The following is a 17,480-nucleotide window of genomic DNA, read 5'->3' as shown; positions in this document are numbered from 1 at the left end:
CGGAAGTGATGCTCCTGCTAAAGCTAGCTTTGCTAAAAGCTTCACCGAGCATCAAAGAAACGGCAGCGAAGCAACGATGCTCTCCGTTTTCACTAACCGGGGACACGGTAACGACGGGAGGCGAGGCTTCGCTTTATTGTGACGGACATTTTGGCAACCGAGCAGACAAAGAAGGACCTGTGCGAGTGCTTCTGGGGGCCGCCGCTGAGCTGGGCTCCGACAGAACGGGGCGGGGTGATGTTCAGGTTCCGGTATATCAGCAGCGAGAAAATGGGAACCAGACGAGATGTGGAGCCGGCTGCCGACGCGGTGCGTTTATACCGGATGACAGAATGAGAATTTCCCCGTCCTCGTCTAGCAGGGCGGCGGTGTAACCGTCCGTGGAGGCCGGAGAAGCGTGTCTCTGCGGCGCCCCTCCGCCCCCTGTCCGTCAATATGATGAGGACGCTATTTACATTCTGTTGTCTCTTCCTTATTACTGGCGGAGCGGACCGGGCGTGGGCCGCCGGAAACCTGACGGTCGACGGCAGCAATGACACCAACCTGACGGCCGACGGCAGCAGCAGGTATATCAGGATCGGGGACGGGTCCTCGCAGGAATTCGAGTTTCCTGAAAACACCAACGGCGTGATCGTGATCTCCAGCCAGTACCGGAGCAGCAGCAGGAAGGGCCGTCAGAGCTGGAAGCAGACGGTGAGGGTCCGCTCTCTGGACCCGGAGGTCCTCTCCATTCTTAATGTGACGGACAGCGGACACGCAGGACCGGCCAAGAGCTACATCATCAGCATCCGTTCTGGGTTCGCAGGCAGGGCCCAGCTGCAGATCCAGCTGCTGGACCTGGACCAGGACTCGGTGCCGGTTCTGATCGAGGAGAGGACAGATTACTCCATCAGAGTGGCGCCCGGTAACGATGACCCGGCCACCCGCCTCATCCAGTCGGGTGGCCTGTCCCATTTCTCGGAGAACCCTGTGCTGTTCGCCCTGCTGCCCCTCATCTTCATCAACAAGTGTGCCTTTGGGTGCAAAGTGGAGGTGGAGGTGCTGCGGGGGCTGGTGAGGAGCCCGGTGCCCCTGCTCCTTGGGGTGCTGGGTCAGTTCCTGGTGATGCCACTGTATGCCTACTGTGTGTCCCGGCTGGCCTCGCTGCCCACGACGCTCTCTCTGGGTCTGGTCATCACCTGCTCGGCCCCGGGCGGAGGAGGCGGCTACCTGTACAGCCTGCTGCTGAGTGGAGACGTCACTCTGGCCATCTCCATGACGCTGGTGTCCACGGTGGTGGCGGCAGCAGCCATGCCTCTGTCGTCAGCTCTGTACGGGCGGCTGCTGGGCGTGCACGCCGCCCTGCACGTGCCATTTGTGAAGATCCTGGGCACCCTCCTGTTCATCGCCATCCCTATCTCTCTGGGTATGCTGGTCAAGCTGCGCCTGCCCGCCCTCACCCGCGTCCTGCTGGCACTCATACGACCCTTCAGCTTCGTGCTCATCATTGGCGGAATCTTCATGGCCTACCAAATGGGAGCGTCCATCCTGGCTGACGTGAAGCCCCAGATCGTGGCAGTCGGGGTTACGGTGCCTTTGCTGGGCCTTGTGGTCGGGGCCATCCTGGCCAAGCTGGCGCGCCTTGCTCCGCCACAGAGGAAGACAGTCAGCATTGAGGTGGGCGTCCAGAACAGCCTGCTGGCCCTCGCTGTCATGCAGCTGTCCTTCCATCGGGCGGAGGCAGACTTCGCCTCCCAGGCGCCCTTCATCGTGGCCCTTAGCAGCACCTCAGAGATGCTGCTCATCGTTCTGGGATACTTTGCCCAGCGGAGGCTGTGTGGCGCTGCCGTCCCCAGGACTGACGCCTGATTGTAGCCGCAGTTTTGCTCAGAACTCTTTTTGAAGAATGGACTCTTTGAAACCTGTGGAAAACCAACAATCTCCAACCCAGTCATCACTGTTGTTGTACCGGGACAGTGAATGGACTTTTTGTGATCGTTTTGTGGTCGTTTTGGTATTTTTTCATGAAAACCAAAGGCCTTTTACCCCTCTGATCCTTTTGTGTTTATTTTACAGTATGTACTTTTTCAATTCAGATTATACTGTGAGGTACTAAATGTAAATATTCATAAGAGAAATACCTATAAAAGAAGAGATATTTTTCTACCAGATTACCTTTTGTAATCAAAAAAGCAAAGACTGATTTGTATCATGTTTACAAGAGGTCCATGTGTCTTAGCCTGAGCGGGGTCAAAGAGAATCAGACAGGAAGACGATGATTCTGAAAGTATTTGCCACTGATTGTGTTTCCTGGATCTTTGAATCCATGTACTTGAATATTTGGAGAGGAGAAAGGAAGAAAACATAAATAAAAATCATTGTGGAAGCAGCTTTGTGTGTCTGTGTGTGTGTGTTCAGGGACAGGTTTGAACAGGTCAGAGAACATGTTTGTTGAAGCAGACCTGCTTTCACTTTCACACACACACCATGAAACTGACATGTAAGTGTTCAACACACTTTGTCTTCTGTTGTTTCAGAAACATTTCTTTGGGTTTATCCTCAAACCCTCCAGAAAATCCTGGCTCACACAGAGTACACATATCCAAGTGTGTAGTTTAGCCAAACAAAAGCCTCTTGAACACACAAGTTGTTATTCCTACGTGCTGGATTAAATGCCGGACTTTGAGCTGTATTTGGAGTTCAGTTTGTGCTGCTAACAGAAACTACAAAGCTCTTCGTTTCCTGGTGTGTGTGTGTGTGTGTGTGTGTGTGTGAGTGAGATTTTTTTGGTCTTTTTTGGGATGAATAAAGTATTTCTATTCTATGCTTAAAAAGCAAACACAGCGTCAGCCGTCCAGAGGACAAACGTTCACTTTTTATCAGCAGCATGTTGCAATTTTCAGAGTTCAACCATTGACTGTAGGTTCAAAATTCACCATTTCCACAACAACAGCACAGTTCCAGTGAGCGAGGTGGAACATGCAGGTATTTTAATCTGCGTTTCCTGTTTACTGTCAGACTTTTACAGCGTTTCATTAGCAGGGTTTTTTTTTACTGAGGAGGGTTTGTGGTGGAAAACATCAGACCTGCTGTTTCCCTGACTGAGCTCTGAGGAATGCAGCACAGCTGTAAAGCCTCCAGGCCTCGGCTCATGTAGAGTCTGCAGAGGAGGGGAGGTTTCTCTCAGACAGGAAGGGCGGCTGTCGGAGGGAACATGAGGTCTGAGTCATGGCCATGTTCTGCTTCCTCTCATGACAACACACAACTAAATTAGGCACTGAATGTGGCCATCAGTGTGAAGCTGTAACAGAAAAGAATTATTGCACGATGTGCGTAGTTAAAAACAGAGAATTGGAGTTAAAATAAAAAACACTGTCATCAAAATGAAATGAAATTGCTGCTAAAGCCTTTGTTTTCATGCAAAACTGGCGACATGTTACATTCTAAAGAAGCAGGAAGTTCTGCTGAGGTCTTCTCAGTCATTAATCAAAACTTTACTTGACTCCTGATTCAGACAGGAGCTGCCACTCACTCAACATGTCTGTGTGTGTGTGTGTGTGTGTGTGTACTCAGGTGTCAGTGTGTTTTGCTCCTCTCGGGGCTGACAGGCGATGATGCCGTGTCTTCATGCTGCTGCTGCTGCTGCTGCTGCTGCACTCCTCCGCCTCCGTGCATCAGCACTCCTGTTTATATTTCTCTCCAGCACATTAGTGCCACAATAGGAAGAGAGGCCTTTTAAAAATTCATGAGGACACATTGCATTAAGTTTTCATGAGTTCCTTTCACCAACTCCCCTGAGACGGGTATCCTGCTGCCTGGACTGCTGCAATACAGCTGCAAAAAAAAAAAAAAAAAAAAATCCAGGAAACACAGGAGGATGTTCACTGAGGACAAGATGGAGGCCGTGATGCGAAACAGCGACACATCACACTGTTACACCTGATACAAGATGAACAAACTAAACTGAAACCATTATCTGAATATCAATTTGTTTTTATTTACAATAGTGTATGTTAAGACTTTAAGTTGTCATCATGTAGAGAAGTTTGCTTTCATTTTACCACAAACCTGTCATCATCCAACCAGCTCAACAAGAGACCAAAACAAATCAGGGAAACTAATATTATAGTCACAGCTGTTTTAACGCCTGTGTGTGTGTGTACGTTAGTCTGCAGCACCGCCACTCAGAAACAAAATGGTGTTTTATTAAATGACCTAAAAATGTGGACAAAAACAAAAAGTTACAAAAACAAGGCCTGTGCGAGTCAGCTTCATCTGTTTGTCTTAAGGATGAAAAGATAAAAAGATGAGGGAGTCAAAACAATGGCAGAATAAAACTAAATAAAATAAAATAAAATAAATAAATAAAAATGAAATAAATAAAAATAAAAATAAAAATAAATTACTCCTCTGTAAAGAGGAATTAAAGCAGAGACTCCATGGAATCACTAAAAAAACAGAAAAATATATGACCCTTCACCAACCATCCAGAAACACAACAGAAAGTATCCCGGAGTTTTATGAGTCACGCAACTACCGTTTGTTATGCGAAGAGAACTCCGGAATATATTTTGGTTGTCCCACAACCTAAAGCTGTATGTTGATTGGCTACAGTAAGGACCAATGAGAGAGAAGAGCGCGAGGGAGAAACATGGAGGACGTTCTACACCAAAACAGAGCAGCAGCAGCAGCAGCAGCAGCTTGAAACCGTGAAACGGTGAAAGAAAACAGACATTTGGCTCAGTTAGCTTTCTGAATGTGTTCAGCTCAACAGTTAATGTGGTGTTCTGTCAAAGTAAAATGTCTCTAAGTGCGTCGTGTGAGTCTGTTTCTCAGAAGAGGACTCTGTCGAGCCTCCTCGGTGAGTTGACAGTTAATCATGGGTCTTTATGTTACTGTGAGTATAGCTGCCTTTTCTATATACATATGATCAGTTAGCTAATATCGTAGGTGATAATTTATTCGGGGTTTGATTTTGGGCCTCACCTTGTGACGCTTCCCACATTATGTATATGTGAACATATATTCTGTCACTGTTTTTGTGGCTGATGCGTTCACAGATGGTCGTGTGGTGAAGAGGCCAAAGCCAGGAGATGGGCAGCGGCTGCAGGAGGCCGCGATCCAGCTGCTGGAGCAGCAGCAGGACCTCTGCAGCCTGTTCAGGGAGGTCGGGGTGAGTAAGAGGAAAGCGACTGCTGGGCTGCATAGCTGTCATAAAGTTTGATAAATAGGGGGAAATAGTTATGTTACAGCAGTCTACGAATATGACCTGCAGTGTCTTCATCAATATGTTGCAGCAGCAGCAATAATACATTCCAATATAAATACTAAAAATATAACAAGTCAAAATAAAGAAGGTAGCGTTAAAGCCTAGTGAAAGCCTGCTGATGGTTAAACACAGGGAGCCCATAATGATGTAGTGAAATAAGTATGTCTGTGAATTTAATATGCAAGGTAATGATATTGTAATGTAGATGTTTCTTTTAGAATCCAGATCCATGCATCATTTTCCGTGCTCAGAATGGGGAAAAGAAACTGACTTCATCTGATGGCATCTCCTCTGTGGTTGCTGGCTCACTGCTGGGTGAGTGTTTGGGACGAGCCTTCAGGGAATTTTTGCTGAGCTGTGAATTACTAATATCTCCTAATACTTCAATTTAAGGCCAAAAGTTGCCTGTAACAGTTTCTTACTGATAATATCATGCAGCCTTACTGCTGTATGAACAGATTTGTGGCACACTGGAGAGATTTAAGAGAAATTAAATTGAGTTTAAGCAGAGTTTAGTAAAATCTTGAACAGTACAGATCCTTTTTAGGACAAAATAAAAAAAAATGTTGCCTCTGAGAGCCCAGTTGTTTTTCTGCCTTTACACATGTCAAATGAATTTCTAGAGCTGGAGTGTCATTTGAAAACATGCAGCGTTTTGTGTTGTGAACAGCGTGTGAGCTGAGGCGTCAGGCTGCACTGCTGGGTGTCTCAGTGACGGTGCTGTCAGTGAAGATGGTGCTGGAGAGACTGATGGAGATCACAAAGGAAACAGGTGAACGGAAGGAGGAAGAGGAGAAGAGGAGACCGTTACTGACTTCCTCTCAGAGAGTGAGTATCTCACAGAAGGGTTTGATTGAGGCAGGTGGCAGGTGGCAGGTGGCTTGCACTAAGATGTGTCTTTGTTGAACTGTGGTTCAACAAAGACACACTTTCTAAGCTGACAACAGTGTATTAACCATGAGAGGTTTGGTCATGATTGGGCAAAGTAGATGGGACTGACAACACTTTGTGTTGTGGTGAAGTTCACTGCATCACCACACCCTGTGTGCTGTGTGATGAAAATGCAGGATCCATATAAAAGAGCATCTTCAATGTGCAATGACTTTTGGCACCAAATACGACGTGGATCACACATTTTAGCAAAAGTAACATGAGCATGCCCGTTGATCAAAAGCCTTCTGACCAATATCTCAGCTTTTATTAGCTTTACAGTGGGCTGTAGTACTTTTTTACTAAGGCATTTTAAAGCATCACATCTGACTGATATCAGCATGATAAACACAGTCAGGTGACTGAAGGACACTCTCAGGTGTGAAATCTCTTCCTGTTCCTCTGCAGGTCCAGCTGTGTGTTCTGCTGGAGTCCAGCAGAGAACTGCTGTCACAGGGAGCCTTCTGTTCCAAGCTGCTGTGGCAAGAGTACAGGAGAGATCAGGTGTGTGTGCACACACACACACACACACACACCTGGACTATGCATATAATACTATAATACTATAATAGTTAAATAGTTAATACCACACAGTACACATCTGTCTTTCCCCATAGCTAATAATAGTAGGAACAAAGATAAAGAGTAGCACACATAAAGGTGAACAAGTAGATGTTTTATAGGTTTTAATAGCTCACAGTTGAAATAAAGTGGCATAAAGAAAACTATGTGCAATGCTGTTATATTGTCATACAATAACAAATATATTATTTTAGAGTCTGCCCAGCCTGGAGGTGGTGTACCATCTTCATATTTACAACATTGTCCCTCTGAAGTACATCATAGAGAGGTAGGAACCAGTTTGTTTTTCTTTTTGTGTTGTTTTTTCAGATGAACTGTAAATACTGTATTCTTACTGTTTAATAGTACTGAAATATTTCACTTTACAAGCTGTGGGACGAGGTTGTAGAGTAAATCTGTCCTCTTGTTGTTTTTCAGTGATGAAGGTGTGAGGTCCTGGCTGGTCTCTCAGCTGAAGCTTCTCTGTGATTGGACGCCTCCGCGGGAAGACGAGGAGACCAGACAAGTTCAGCAGAAAGTGCTGTCCAGTGAGTTTCTTCATTAAAGCTGCTTTTGTTTTTGATCCCGAAAATGTGACGACAGTTAATTCAATAAATAAAGGAAAAACAGCAAATACAGTTTTTCAGACTTCATGATCTGAGAATCCTGCTAAGGAAAGTTTTGGTGTTTTTCAGCCGTGGTGGGTGTGTTAGTGGGACTGGGCTTTGAGCTGAACCCTGATCCAGCGACTGAGGACAGGAAGATGATCTCCCAGCTCTGCTGCTCAGTCCTGGACGACTTGCTCTTCTGTGAGTCTTGTGTTCTGTGAGGATGAAATATTAATGGAGGCACTTTTATTCACACCTCTGGACGCTGAAAGCTATTTTCTGCTTTCATAGTTTAAATGCAGCACTTTACTTTTTTTGACCTGTGTTTTAACATTTTATTGTTTCTGTCCCTGTCCTGCAGGGCTTCTGGATGCCACAGACAGGAGTCTGACAGTGCAGTCTGCTGAGAAATGGTGCAGTTATACTTGCCTTTTTTTTCTTTATTTTGTCAAATATTCTTGTAAAGGGGAAGTTTTCTGTTTGAAGGAAGAGACACGAGTACAGTACTGACCTTCCATCAAAGTTCAAATATCTAATATGCTTTTAAATATGGGTAAAATGTTGTCAATAGAATAAAACATACCTATAAAGCCATATACAACAAAGATGTACATACAAGTTGTGAATGTTAATGGAAATAATGTAACAGGTCGTATAAAAGTCATGGTCAAGTTTTGAAAAATGTAGATGGAGCTTCTGACATTTACACATTAACACACATGTCATGTAAGCATAGAAATTTTGTGTCTTTTCTCAGAGTAGATGTTTGTTCCCCCTTCGCCAGCTCGTTACCTGTCTGTCTGCATGCCCACATCTTTCATCCAGCAGGACTGCAGCCGCCTGGATGATTTCTCTGCTCTGCTCTCAGTAAACTCTAACATTCCCGATGCTTGTCTGGTCCTGGCCAGGCTGCAGTTGTGCATCTCAGCTTAAATCAGTGTTCCAGCATGCATCATCTTCACACTGAGTCACTGAGCTGTGCGTTTAAACATGGAGTCGGTCTGGAGACGCCTCGCTGTCTCACAGACGTGAACATTTCAGCACCGACTGTGAAATCTTTAATCCTGTTAATGTGTTTTTAGTGATGACTATTCTCTAACTATTGACATCTTTGTTTCTTGCAGGATTCAGATATTTGATGCTTCTCTTTGTGGAGTTTCAGCATCAGCAGAAGCCCTGCAGCGTTTCTTCACACACTCCCTCACACAGACTCTCACCTACAAGCCTCGACTGACAGGTAAAAAAACACAGCATCACACCGTTTGAAGTGCTTTCACGCCAGCACCTGCACTCACCTGTCCAAAGCCTCTCCTGATGCAAATGTAAATGATTTCCTGATATAAATTCAAACCAGGTCAACGCAATGCAATACCATATTATTCATAGTACAGCATTTTTGTAAAAACAAACACAAGAGTGTCCAGAGAGCCCATGTTGTAAATCACGAATATATGTGTTCAGGTGTGTGATTCAGTTAATAAGTTGAAGTTGACATTTCAAACTGTTTTCCAAAAGCCTCTTAAATCACAAAAAGCACAGAGTATAATGAATTTTTGAGCAGTTAGAGAACATTCTCCTGAAGAACAGGCTCATAAAAGATCTGATAAGAAAATGTGAAACATTTTTTTTGCAAAACCCTGTCACAAATGTTGCTTTCTGCAGGTTCTAAAAACCTTTAAAATCCACTTTTGTATAAAGGATTGTGTATGATACAGATGTAGAAAGTGTTTTAAAGGACTTAAAAACATACCTGTGGTGTTACTGCTGCCACCTGCTGGTAACTCACAGGAACAGGAAAGTGACAAGTTTTCATTTTTGATTTCAAAACCAAACTTTAATATGTTTTTTGTGTCTTGTTCAAGACCTATATTATACAGTTAAGGAGTATTTAATAGACAATAATGCTAACAATAATCTTTACTGATGAATCTTCTTTTTTAAGTAATACTGACTCGTATGTCTATAAAAATGTGTTAAATTAAATTTGATGTCGGTTGAATCTTGTGTGTTCAGTGTCAGATGCCATCACGCTGCAGAATGAGTGGACCTTTGCTAAAGCCAGCCGCCTGCTGACCTCTCTGTTTTGCAAGGTACAAATGAGATTTTTATCTGTAAGAGGGTGAATACATGCTGGACTGGTCTCAGACTGTGGTTTTGGATTTTTCTGACTAACAGATGGCTGCTGGCTGCTCTGTAAATGGCTGACTGGTTGCATCAGTGTTACGTTGTGTGTATTTTATAACTTGATATTACACATCCTATCAGCTGCAACAGGCAGCAGGAAGATGTTCACCTGTAGAGTGTTAATGATATTTATTGATCTATTAGCAGCAAGAAGTGGCAGACATGTCTCCTTCCTTCTGATCCTGCTTTCCTCAGGCTTCACATGTCTTTATTTGCTCTGTGTCGTTTCTGAAAGCTGGCTGTGGTCTTCAGCGTGGAGCAGCTGCTGTCTCACCTGCAGCAGGTTCTACAAACACATGAAGTCAACTGGAAACACGTGCTGTGCTTCCTGTCCACTCTGCTGGTTTACTACCAGAGCGCCCAGCCCTGCCTCAGAGGTAAACACCAGAGGTCCTGCATCAGTAAACCCATGTGTTAAATACACTGTGTGCACTTGTTTAGGCCTGTTCTGGGTCTTTGTCTCTGTCAGAGCTGCTGTCACGGCTGCTGAGCTCTGCGTTTGAAGGCTACGACCTGGAGAACATGGTCACTGCTTTCTTGTTGGCTCGACAGGGGGCGCTAGAGGGACCCGCCATCTTCCCCTCCTACACTGATTGGTTCAAGGTCTCATATCAGCTCCAGTTAATCCCTTGACTTGTTGGGATTTGTGTTTTTTTTTCTGCAATATATGGAGGTCCACGGAACTCAGGTTTCACTAGTTTTATAAGTTATAATTTGTGCTATTATAATTATGTTTATCTGGCCTTTTTAGATGTCGTTCGGCGGTGGCAGTGGATGTCATGCGAGCAGTAAGAAATCACTGGTTTTCCTGCTGAAGTTCCTGTCGGACCTGGTGCCCTTTGAGCCACCACAGTACCTCAAGGTGACTGAGACTTTTTATTTACAGGATGTTAGAGACATATTAAAGTCTGCATTAATGTTAGACCAGTATAAACCCTGAGAAATGACTTCTAACACCTGGTAGGTTCACATCCTACATCCTCCATACGTCCCCATGAAACACCGCAGCCTCCTGATGGAGTACGTCTCTTTGGCCAAGACCAGACTGACTGACCTCAAGGTGAGAGAAAGACTTACTGAAGAATTAATATTTTATTTTATGTGATTTATTTATTTATGTTGTGGTGAAACAGTATGAGAATAAAAACATATATACACACATTATTTTGTGTGTGTATCTGTGCAGGAGTCAGTGGAGGATATGGGTTTATATGAGGATGTTTCCAGTGCTGGAGCATCACTCCAGGTAACACTGACACACAGTGGTTGGTTTATTATACAAAAAGAATTGATTTTTGATGTAAGAATGTAATGTGTGTGTGTGTGTGTGTGTGTAGCCTCAGTGCCAGGCTGCCCAGGATGTGGAGAAGGCAGTGTCTCTATTTGAGACCACAGGCAGAATCTCAGCCACAGTCATGGAGGCCAGGTAAACTTATAAGCAGAAAAAAAAAACAGACCAACAATACAACAGCGAGGAGTTTTATGTCCTTCCTACTTGAATATAGTTACACACTGTTGTGTTTTCGCAGCATTTTTCGAAGGCCGTATTTCTTGACTCGTTTCCTTCCTGCCCTGCTGATGCCGAGAGTGGTGAGCTCTGCCTGTTGTGTGTAGCTGCACATTCTGAGCTGTGAAGCTGTTTTCTGCTGTGCGTCCGCTCACCTGTCTCTCACTTCCAGCTTCCTGTGAAAGCCGACTCTCGGATGAGTTTCATAGAAGCTCTGAAAAAGTGAGTTTCAAACAACCTTCATACATCATGTTTGGGTTTGTGTGCCTGAATAATCGCTGTCTGTAGTGATGTGTTTGTTTTTGTGTGTTTTTTTTACTATGATTACATTTTGTATTCAGAGCAGATAAGATCCCTGCTGCTCAGTACTCATCCTATGTGGAGTCCTGTCAGAAGCAGAGGCAACAGGACAGCAGAGGTATTGATAAGTTTACAGTAATTTGTTCTGCTGCTCTACACTTGTTTGTGTGCTTGTGTGGTTAAAACAGAATCTGTAGTGTTGTACAGCAGTCAGAGATAGTAGGAGATAAGGATCATGTGGTGGTTTCAGGGAGTGCAGCTTGTTCGGACACCAGTGACGACCCTGCAGACGTCCTGAAGATTCAGCTGCAGGAGTTCACAAAGCTGCTCGCTGATGGAGATGATGGAGGTAGGCAGATTTTATGGCCCTCTCTGTCAGTTTCTATAGCGTTGTGTGATATATTCTCATCCTGATCTGCCATTTTCTTCCTAAAAATTATCCTTATCTCAACTGCTACGGTGGGGGTACACCAACACATGCTGCCAGTCCATCACAGGGCCACACAGAGACACAAACATGCACAATCACACCTACGGCCAATTTAAACTCACCAATTAGACCTAACTTGGGTGGAAGCTAAGTGCTAACACTGCATCACCCAAGACTACAAAAATATTCATAACGTGATGATATTATGGTGAAAGTGTTTTTGTTGTATTGGTTTAAATTAATTTTAGTTTAATATATATGCACCGACAGCTGAAATATATGAATGTAAACATGTTGGATGTTTAATAATTTAATATTATCACACTGTTATCTCAGAGATGTCGGCCCAGCTGTCCAGGATCTCACACACCCTGAGCGTCGTCTTCCCTGGTCGTCCCGATGAGCTGGTTGGACAGACCGCCATCAGACTTCACACAGACTGTCCTCCGTCCCCTGAACTCCACAGCACAGTATGCATCATTAAAAATTCCTCCTTGTTTACAGGCTCTGTGTTTTTTGCTGTGTTCTTTAATGAAGCTCTCATTACCTTCAGGTCGGCAACATGATCCTGAGAAGCTTCTGTCAGTGTGTGTTGGACACTGCTCGAGCAAACCCTCCTAATAAGTGAGTCTTTTATAGTTATTGTTATGAATCATCAAATATAGTCTGAAGAATATTGGGATAAATTATTTATGTCATCTGAAAACATGGTGAAAACTTCTTCAGGTGTCAAAGAAGCTCAGAAACATTGATTGTTTGACACGTTAAAAGAACGATTTTTAACCCGTGAGAAGCTGGAAACTGTAAATGTCTTGGTTGTCTCTGCAGACAGAGCCTGTGGCCCTGCAGGTTTGTCGCTGCTCTGCTGGGTAACACACAGCTGCTGTCCTGCCTTCTACACAGACTCTGGGACCTTTTTCACAACCAGGTGCATAAATCGCTGTTCACGCCTGTTTGTCTGTTTTTAAGTCTGTTTCCTAAAGTAGACATTCACTATCTTTCTGTCCAAAGGGGCCATCGCTTAGTGCCGCCCATGTCCTCGGCCTGGCAGCATTCACGGCCCACCTGTGCACCTCCGTGTCCTGCAGTCCTCTGGTGCAGCTGGTCCCGCCCGTCGGGCCTCAGCCTGTGCCTGTTGAAGAAGCTCTCAGCTCTGCGCTTGTTTGCAGCACACGCGCTAACATGCTCGTCTGTGCCAGGTCAGGTCACACGGACTGTTGATGATTATTCATTATTATTAAGATGTTTTCGTTCACTCAGTCGTCTCGTGGCTCTGCAGGTTGTGTGTTGCAGCTGTGAGTTATGGGATTTGCAAAGGAGACTCACTTCATCAACACCAGCTGCAGGATTACGTCCCCAGCAGCCTCTATAAGAAGGTTCGCTCTTCCACACCTTCAAATGTTTCTGTGCATGGATGGAAGTGTTGGTGCATTCTTACGTTTTTTTTAACCAATCGCAAATCAGACATCAGCAAAAAATCAATACTATGTATTCCAATTTATTTTAGTCAAACAGTGATGTCAGTGGATGGTATATCCACATTACTACGTGCTGTAAACACATCATGGTGTGTCTGTTTAGCTTCTGTACCTCATTCCAAGACTATTGCCTGAAGTCAGAAGACCTCCAGCTGATGGACACATCAGTGACCACCAGGGGGAGCACCTGCACAGCCCGTGGAGCAACGCCACTGATGCCAGCAGCACCTGGAGGAAGACTGCTCACCTCTTATGGAGACACCCTGCCTTCCAACGGCTCGGGCACATGCCACAGTATCAGGTGAGGTGGCTCCACTTTCAGTCACATGTTTTCCTGTTTGACCAAACCAGATCCTGTGCTTTAAAGCAAACTAACAGCTGCCGGAGGCAACTTTCAGTCCTCTGGTGACCTTCGAAAAAAAACGTATTTTTTCTTTTATCCTTCATATTTATGTTATTATGTTTCATATGTGTTAGTTATTATTAATTGTGACATTTGTAAGGTGATACAAATGCTGTGATGGTCCTTTAAACTTTAATTGTCAGAGTGTTTCAGTCATTGACCTTCATTGTGTTCTGTGTGAAGCTCGTGTTCTCAGAATGGCTGAATGATGAGCTCAGAGTACAGAGAAGTGAGGACATCCTCTCTGACGCTGAACGGTAAGCCAGGAAACAAACAAGTGTCATTACACATACTGGAAACGCAGAGACAGCGACAGAAGTGTGAACATAAACCACCTCTCTAATTAATCGAAACAACCAAAAATCTAAATACATAAAGAAAAAGTAAGAAATGAGCGACATTTAAAACACTGTATGTGTTTTTCTTAATTGGCATGATGCTTGTGCTGATGTTTTTGTTTTGTGCTTAAAGAGTTTGTGTGTGTGTGTGTGTGTGTGTGTGTACCTGTGCAGTCAGGAGTACCAGCAGTGGGCCTGTGCAGAGCTCTACCTGACCCGTCCTGAGGAGCAGGGAGGCTGTGGAGGAGACACGAGGAAGCTCTGCTCCCATCTGCTTACTGCCATCATAGATCAGCAGTTAAGGTGCTATTCTGTATTTTTTTAAATTTTGTCTTTAACAGCTGGTCGGTGGAGCAGATTAGAATCAAAACATGTACGGTAACAAGATCATGGTGTTTAACCCTGTAAACCATACAAATGTGACTCCTAGCAGACAGAGGCACTCAAGGACCATCAGAATATTCTGACAATACAGTTCCTTCTGTTTGTACAGATGAACCGTATAATGTTTTAGAAAGTTAAATATTTGAAATGCAGTTCAAACTGTGAAGCTGTCCGCAGTGGTCGTGTAACTCTGCTGTGTGTTTGATGTCAGGTCACAGACAGGAACCTGTTTGCCAGACATCCTGTCCAGATTACAGGTGTGTGTGTGTGTGTGTGTGTCCTGCATACATAGATAAGATTATTCAGACAGAAAAAGAAAAAGGTGTGTAATATGTGTGCAGGAGGTTGTCTATGAGATGGAAGTGAGCGCCCCCTCTGGCGGCAGTGGAGGCAGAGCTGATGTGTGTGACTTCCTGTTTGAGCTGGTGTCTCAGAGGTGCTCCTCCGCTGTGACCTCAACTCCAGCAAGTCAGCAAGTCATCAGTGCCCAACTCAGCCTGCAGCACACACTCCATGCATGGAACAGGTACACAGTACACACACACACACACACACACACACACACACACACACACACACACGTCATACGAAAATACTCTGCTTGTTGCTGAGTAGGACAGGACTTCTAGTTTTTACAGTATCTTGTTAATGCAAATCAATTCATGGAGGATTTTTGAGTCAGAAAAATAAAGCAGACTTCTACTTTAGATTTTTTGCCAGAACCTTGTGTTTCACACGGTGCATTGAGGCATGTATGGAGTGTGAGTGAGCCTTCCTGTGTTTCAGGGTGCTGCTGGCTCTCCCTGCTGTGCTGTTCATCAAAGTAAAGGCTGGCGGAGGGAGGATGAGTCTGGACTGCAACACGCTGATAGACCACATCAGCCAGCATCAGGTGAGCTGCTGAAGTCCAGCTCACAAATCTGCAAATCAGCTGTTGGGACAAACAAAAGTGAAGCCTGCCTTTCTCTCTGTCTCCTCAGAGGAAGCTGTGCTCTCTGCCTGGCCTGCTGCCCTGCCACATAACCGCACACTTCCTGAGAGTGAGAACCACAGTGTGAAAACAGAAGACTGTAGCTCTGTAGATAATGAGGACTTCACTGTGCTTTTTGTGCAGGGTCTGTTATTCGCTGGCATACGCTGTGGACGTCCAGGAGAAGAAGTGGACAGGGCGTGGAGTCAGATCAGCGACCGCTGTCCTCTGCTGCTGGTCTCCACAGTGGTGCTGTTTTCCTGTTTTCCTTCATCTTATTGACTTTTGGAATCTCACATTTCAGTTTGTTCTTTAAGAAGACAAAAAAAGACAGAAACATCTAATTACACTGCACAGGTTTTACCATAACCATGATAACTTGACTTTTTTCCTGAAATGTTATCATTTCTCCTGTTTGTCTTACAGCACTGGTGGCAGCGTCTGTCTCCATCTTTGTTGTCACTGTGGCGTCGTCTGCGTGATGAAGAGCGTCTGCCAGAGCAGCTGCAGCTCCTCACCGACTGCCAGCACTGGGCCAGCAGGTAAACAACAAACACTGCCCAGAGAGCTAAACAAAGATGTTAAATAACACAAACATGGGTTCCTTTGTGTTTTTTTTATACTCTCTGGTCTGTAGTTTGCTGAAAGGCCAGCTGCTGCAGACGCCTCCAGCTGCAGCTCTGCTGTTGGCGGCCAGCCTGCATCATGCCTGGTGCGGCCGTGAGGAAAACAACTCGAGCTTCAGTGCTGCTCTGAGCGCACTGAGACCGGAGAGAGACGTGAAGCACAGACAGGTGAGAGAGCTGCTCTTTTTTTTTTTTTAATGTGACTTCATTGTAAAAAATTCTCTGCATTTATGTTTTATTTTTGAACCTGTTTTTGTCTCATTTCTGCCCCCAGGTGCTGGTTTTCCTGTTTTTCCTCTGTGTGAACGACTTCCTGTCAGCACTCCTGAATCCTCAGGTAACGGACCGCCCCGTAGATCATTGTGCTCAAGTTCAGTTTAGATGCCTTAGAGCTGAAGGGATTTACATGGACACTCACACACACACAGAGTCTGAGAGGAGACACACATCTTCACATATACTTTGTTTCTGAGTTTGGCAGATGAAGAAAAATGGAGAGTGTGCATTAAATTTAGAGGCAGAGTCTTTCTCTTGTTGCTTGTTTTATGGCTTCCTGGTTGTTTCTGTAGGAGAGGAACCCTGATGAACAGAGAAACATCTGCTCAGAGCTGCTGGCTGTGTTGGTGGACTCCGCTGACTGGCTGCTCGTCTTTAGGTTCAAAGGTACAGTGTGTATCCTCTCTACTGTGGTGATTGATGTTTGTGCCTGTTCACCCTGATGTGCTACATTTTTCCCCCACTAACTGCAGAGCAAGGTGTTTATCAGTCGGTTACCATGGTGATGTCAGAGGAGTTCACACGACTGATGCCCTGGGCTTTCTGCAGGTGAGTTCAAGTGTAGACATTTTTTCATTCATACACATTTTCTGTTAATTCTTCCAGTTGTACACTGTGTGTTTTTCTGTGTTTAGTTTGTTGCTCCATCAAAGCACTAAGCTGCTGCAGAGAGCTCTGCGCTGTCCGGGTTTCCTCCATACCACCATCATCTGCTACATCAGTGTGATGCAGCTCTTTCTGGAGGGACCGACGCCTGCACCTGCCGCTGAGAAGCAGGTGATGGAGCGCTCTGAATATCACACGGATGACAAAATGTGCTGCTCACACTCATAACCTGTGTCGTCAGGTGGAGGCTTCCCAGATCCTGAGTCACACCAAGCAGTTCCTCCTGAGAGCGATCAGTCAGGCGTCTCCAACATCGCTCTCCACCAGCCAGTTCAGAGAGGTGACCAGCTCAGCACGTCATGCTCATCATCCCCTCACACTCCACCGTCCGTCTCACCTTCCTGTCCTGTTTCCTTGTTCCAGCTGCAGGCTCAGTGTGCAGATCTGGACCCGGAGGTGGCAGCGGCTCTTATGGTACAGCTCGACTCTCACAGCCTTGACCCAGAGCTCGACCTCTTCTGAGTCTTTAACAGTGACGGTAACAGACTTGTTACAAAAACTTCCAGATTTATTTACACGTCCTTTTGTACATAATACACACATAATTACACACACATGTACATCCGAAGCC

At 45.1% G+C, this 17,480-nt stretch overlaps 2 protein-coding genes across 2 annotated transcripts; both read left to right on the top strand.

The window, feature by feature from the left end:
- The first annotated feature begins 14 nt into the window (after positions 1-14).
- Positions 15-2,370, top strand: slc10a3 (solute carrier family 10 member 3). Its single transcript, XM_028432170.1, has one exon. The coding sequence runs from the start codon at positions 436-438 to the stop codon at positions 1,846-1,848; it is 1,413 nt and encodes a 470-aa protein (XP_028287971.1). The 5' UTR covers positions 15-435; the 3' UTR covers positions 1,849-2,370.
- A 2,257-nt stretch (positions 2,371-4,627) lies between these two features.
- fanca (FA complementation group A) lies at positions 4,628-17,465 on the top strand. Its single transcript, XM_028431586.1, has 42 exons — positions 4,628-4,840; positions 5,040-5,152; positions 5,467-5,563; positions 5,919-6,076; positions 6,587-6,682; positions 6,955-7,028; positions 7,178-7,287; positions 7,435-7,548; positions 7,709-7,760; positions 8,472-8,584; positions 9,361-9,437; positions 9,767-9,908; positions 10,001-10,134; positions 10,283-10,393; positions 10,496-10,591; positions 10,718-10,777; positions 10,869-10,957; positions 11,061-11,121; positions 11,211-11,260; positions 11,380-11,456; positions 11,589-11,687; positions 12,105-12,238; positions 12,322-12,392; positions 12,597-12,696; positions 12,780-12,967; positions 13,048-13,144; positions 13,350-13,547; positions 13,833-13,906; positions 14,162-14,290; positions 14,583-14,628; positions 14,713-14,897; positions 15,158-15,263; positions 15,352-15,411; positions 15,486-15,590; positions 15,768-15,883; positions 15,979-16,135; positions 16,242-16,304; positions 16,537-16,630; positions 16,717-16,792; positions 16,879-17,020; positions 17,091-17,189; positions 17,273-17,465. Exons 1-42 carry the CDS (start codon positions 4,780-4,782, stop codon positions 17,369-17,371), a joined length of 4,323 nt encoding a protein of 1,440 aa, XP_028287387.1. The 5' UTR covers positions 4,628-4,779; the 3' UTR covers positions 17,372-17,465.
- The last annotated feature ends 15 nt before the right edge of the window (positions 17,466-17,480 follow it).

Source organism: Parambassis ranga, chromosome 19 (assembly GCF_900634625.1).
Source record: "Parambassis ranga chromosome 19, fParRan2.1, whole genome shotgun sequence".
NCBI classification, from domain to species: Eukaryota; Metazoa; Chordata; class Actinopteri; family Ambassidae; genus Parambassis; species Parambassis ranga.
Note: the sequence above shows the minus strand (reverse complement) of the source record. Positions and strands in the feature narration are given on the sequence as shown.

Excerpts from the sequence above, each read along its gene's own strand:
- slc10a3 (XM_028432170.1), top strand. The coding sequence starts at position 436 with ATGATGAGGACGCTATTTACATTCTGTTGTCTCTTCCTTATTACTGGC.
- fanca (XM_028431586.1), top strand. The coding sequence starts at position 4,780 with ATGTCTCTAAGTGCGTCGTGTGAGTCTGTTTCTCAGAAGAGGACTCTG. Across the intron at positions 9,909-10,000 it reads CGCCCAGCCCTGCCTCAGAG|AGCTGCTGTCACGGCTGCTG; the intron begins GTAAACACCAGA and ends TGTCTCTGTCAG. Across the intron at positions 12,697-12,779 it reads GGGACCTTTTTCACAACCAG|GGGCCATCGCTTAGTGCCGC; the intron begins GTGCATAAATCG and ends TTCTGTCCAAAG.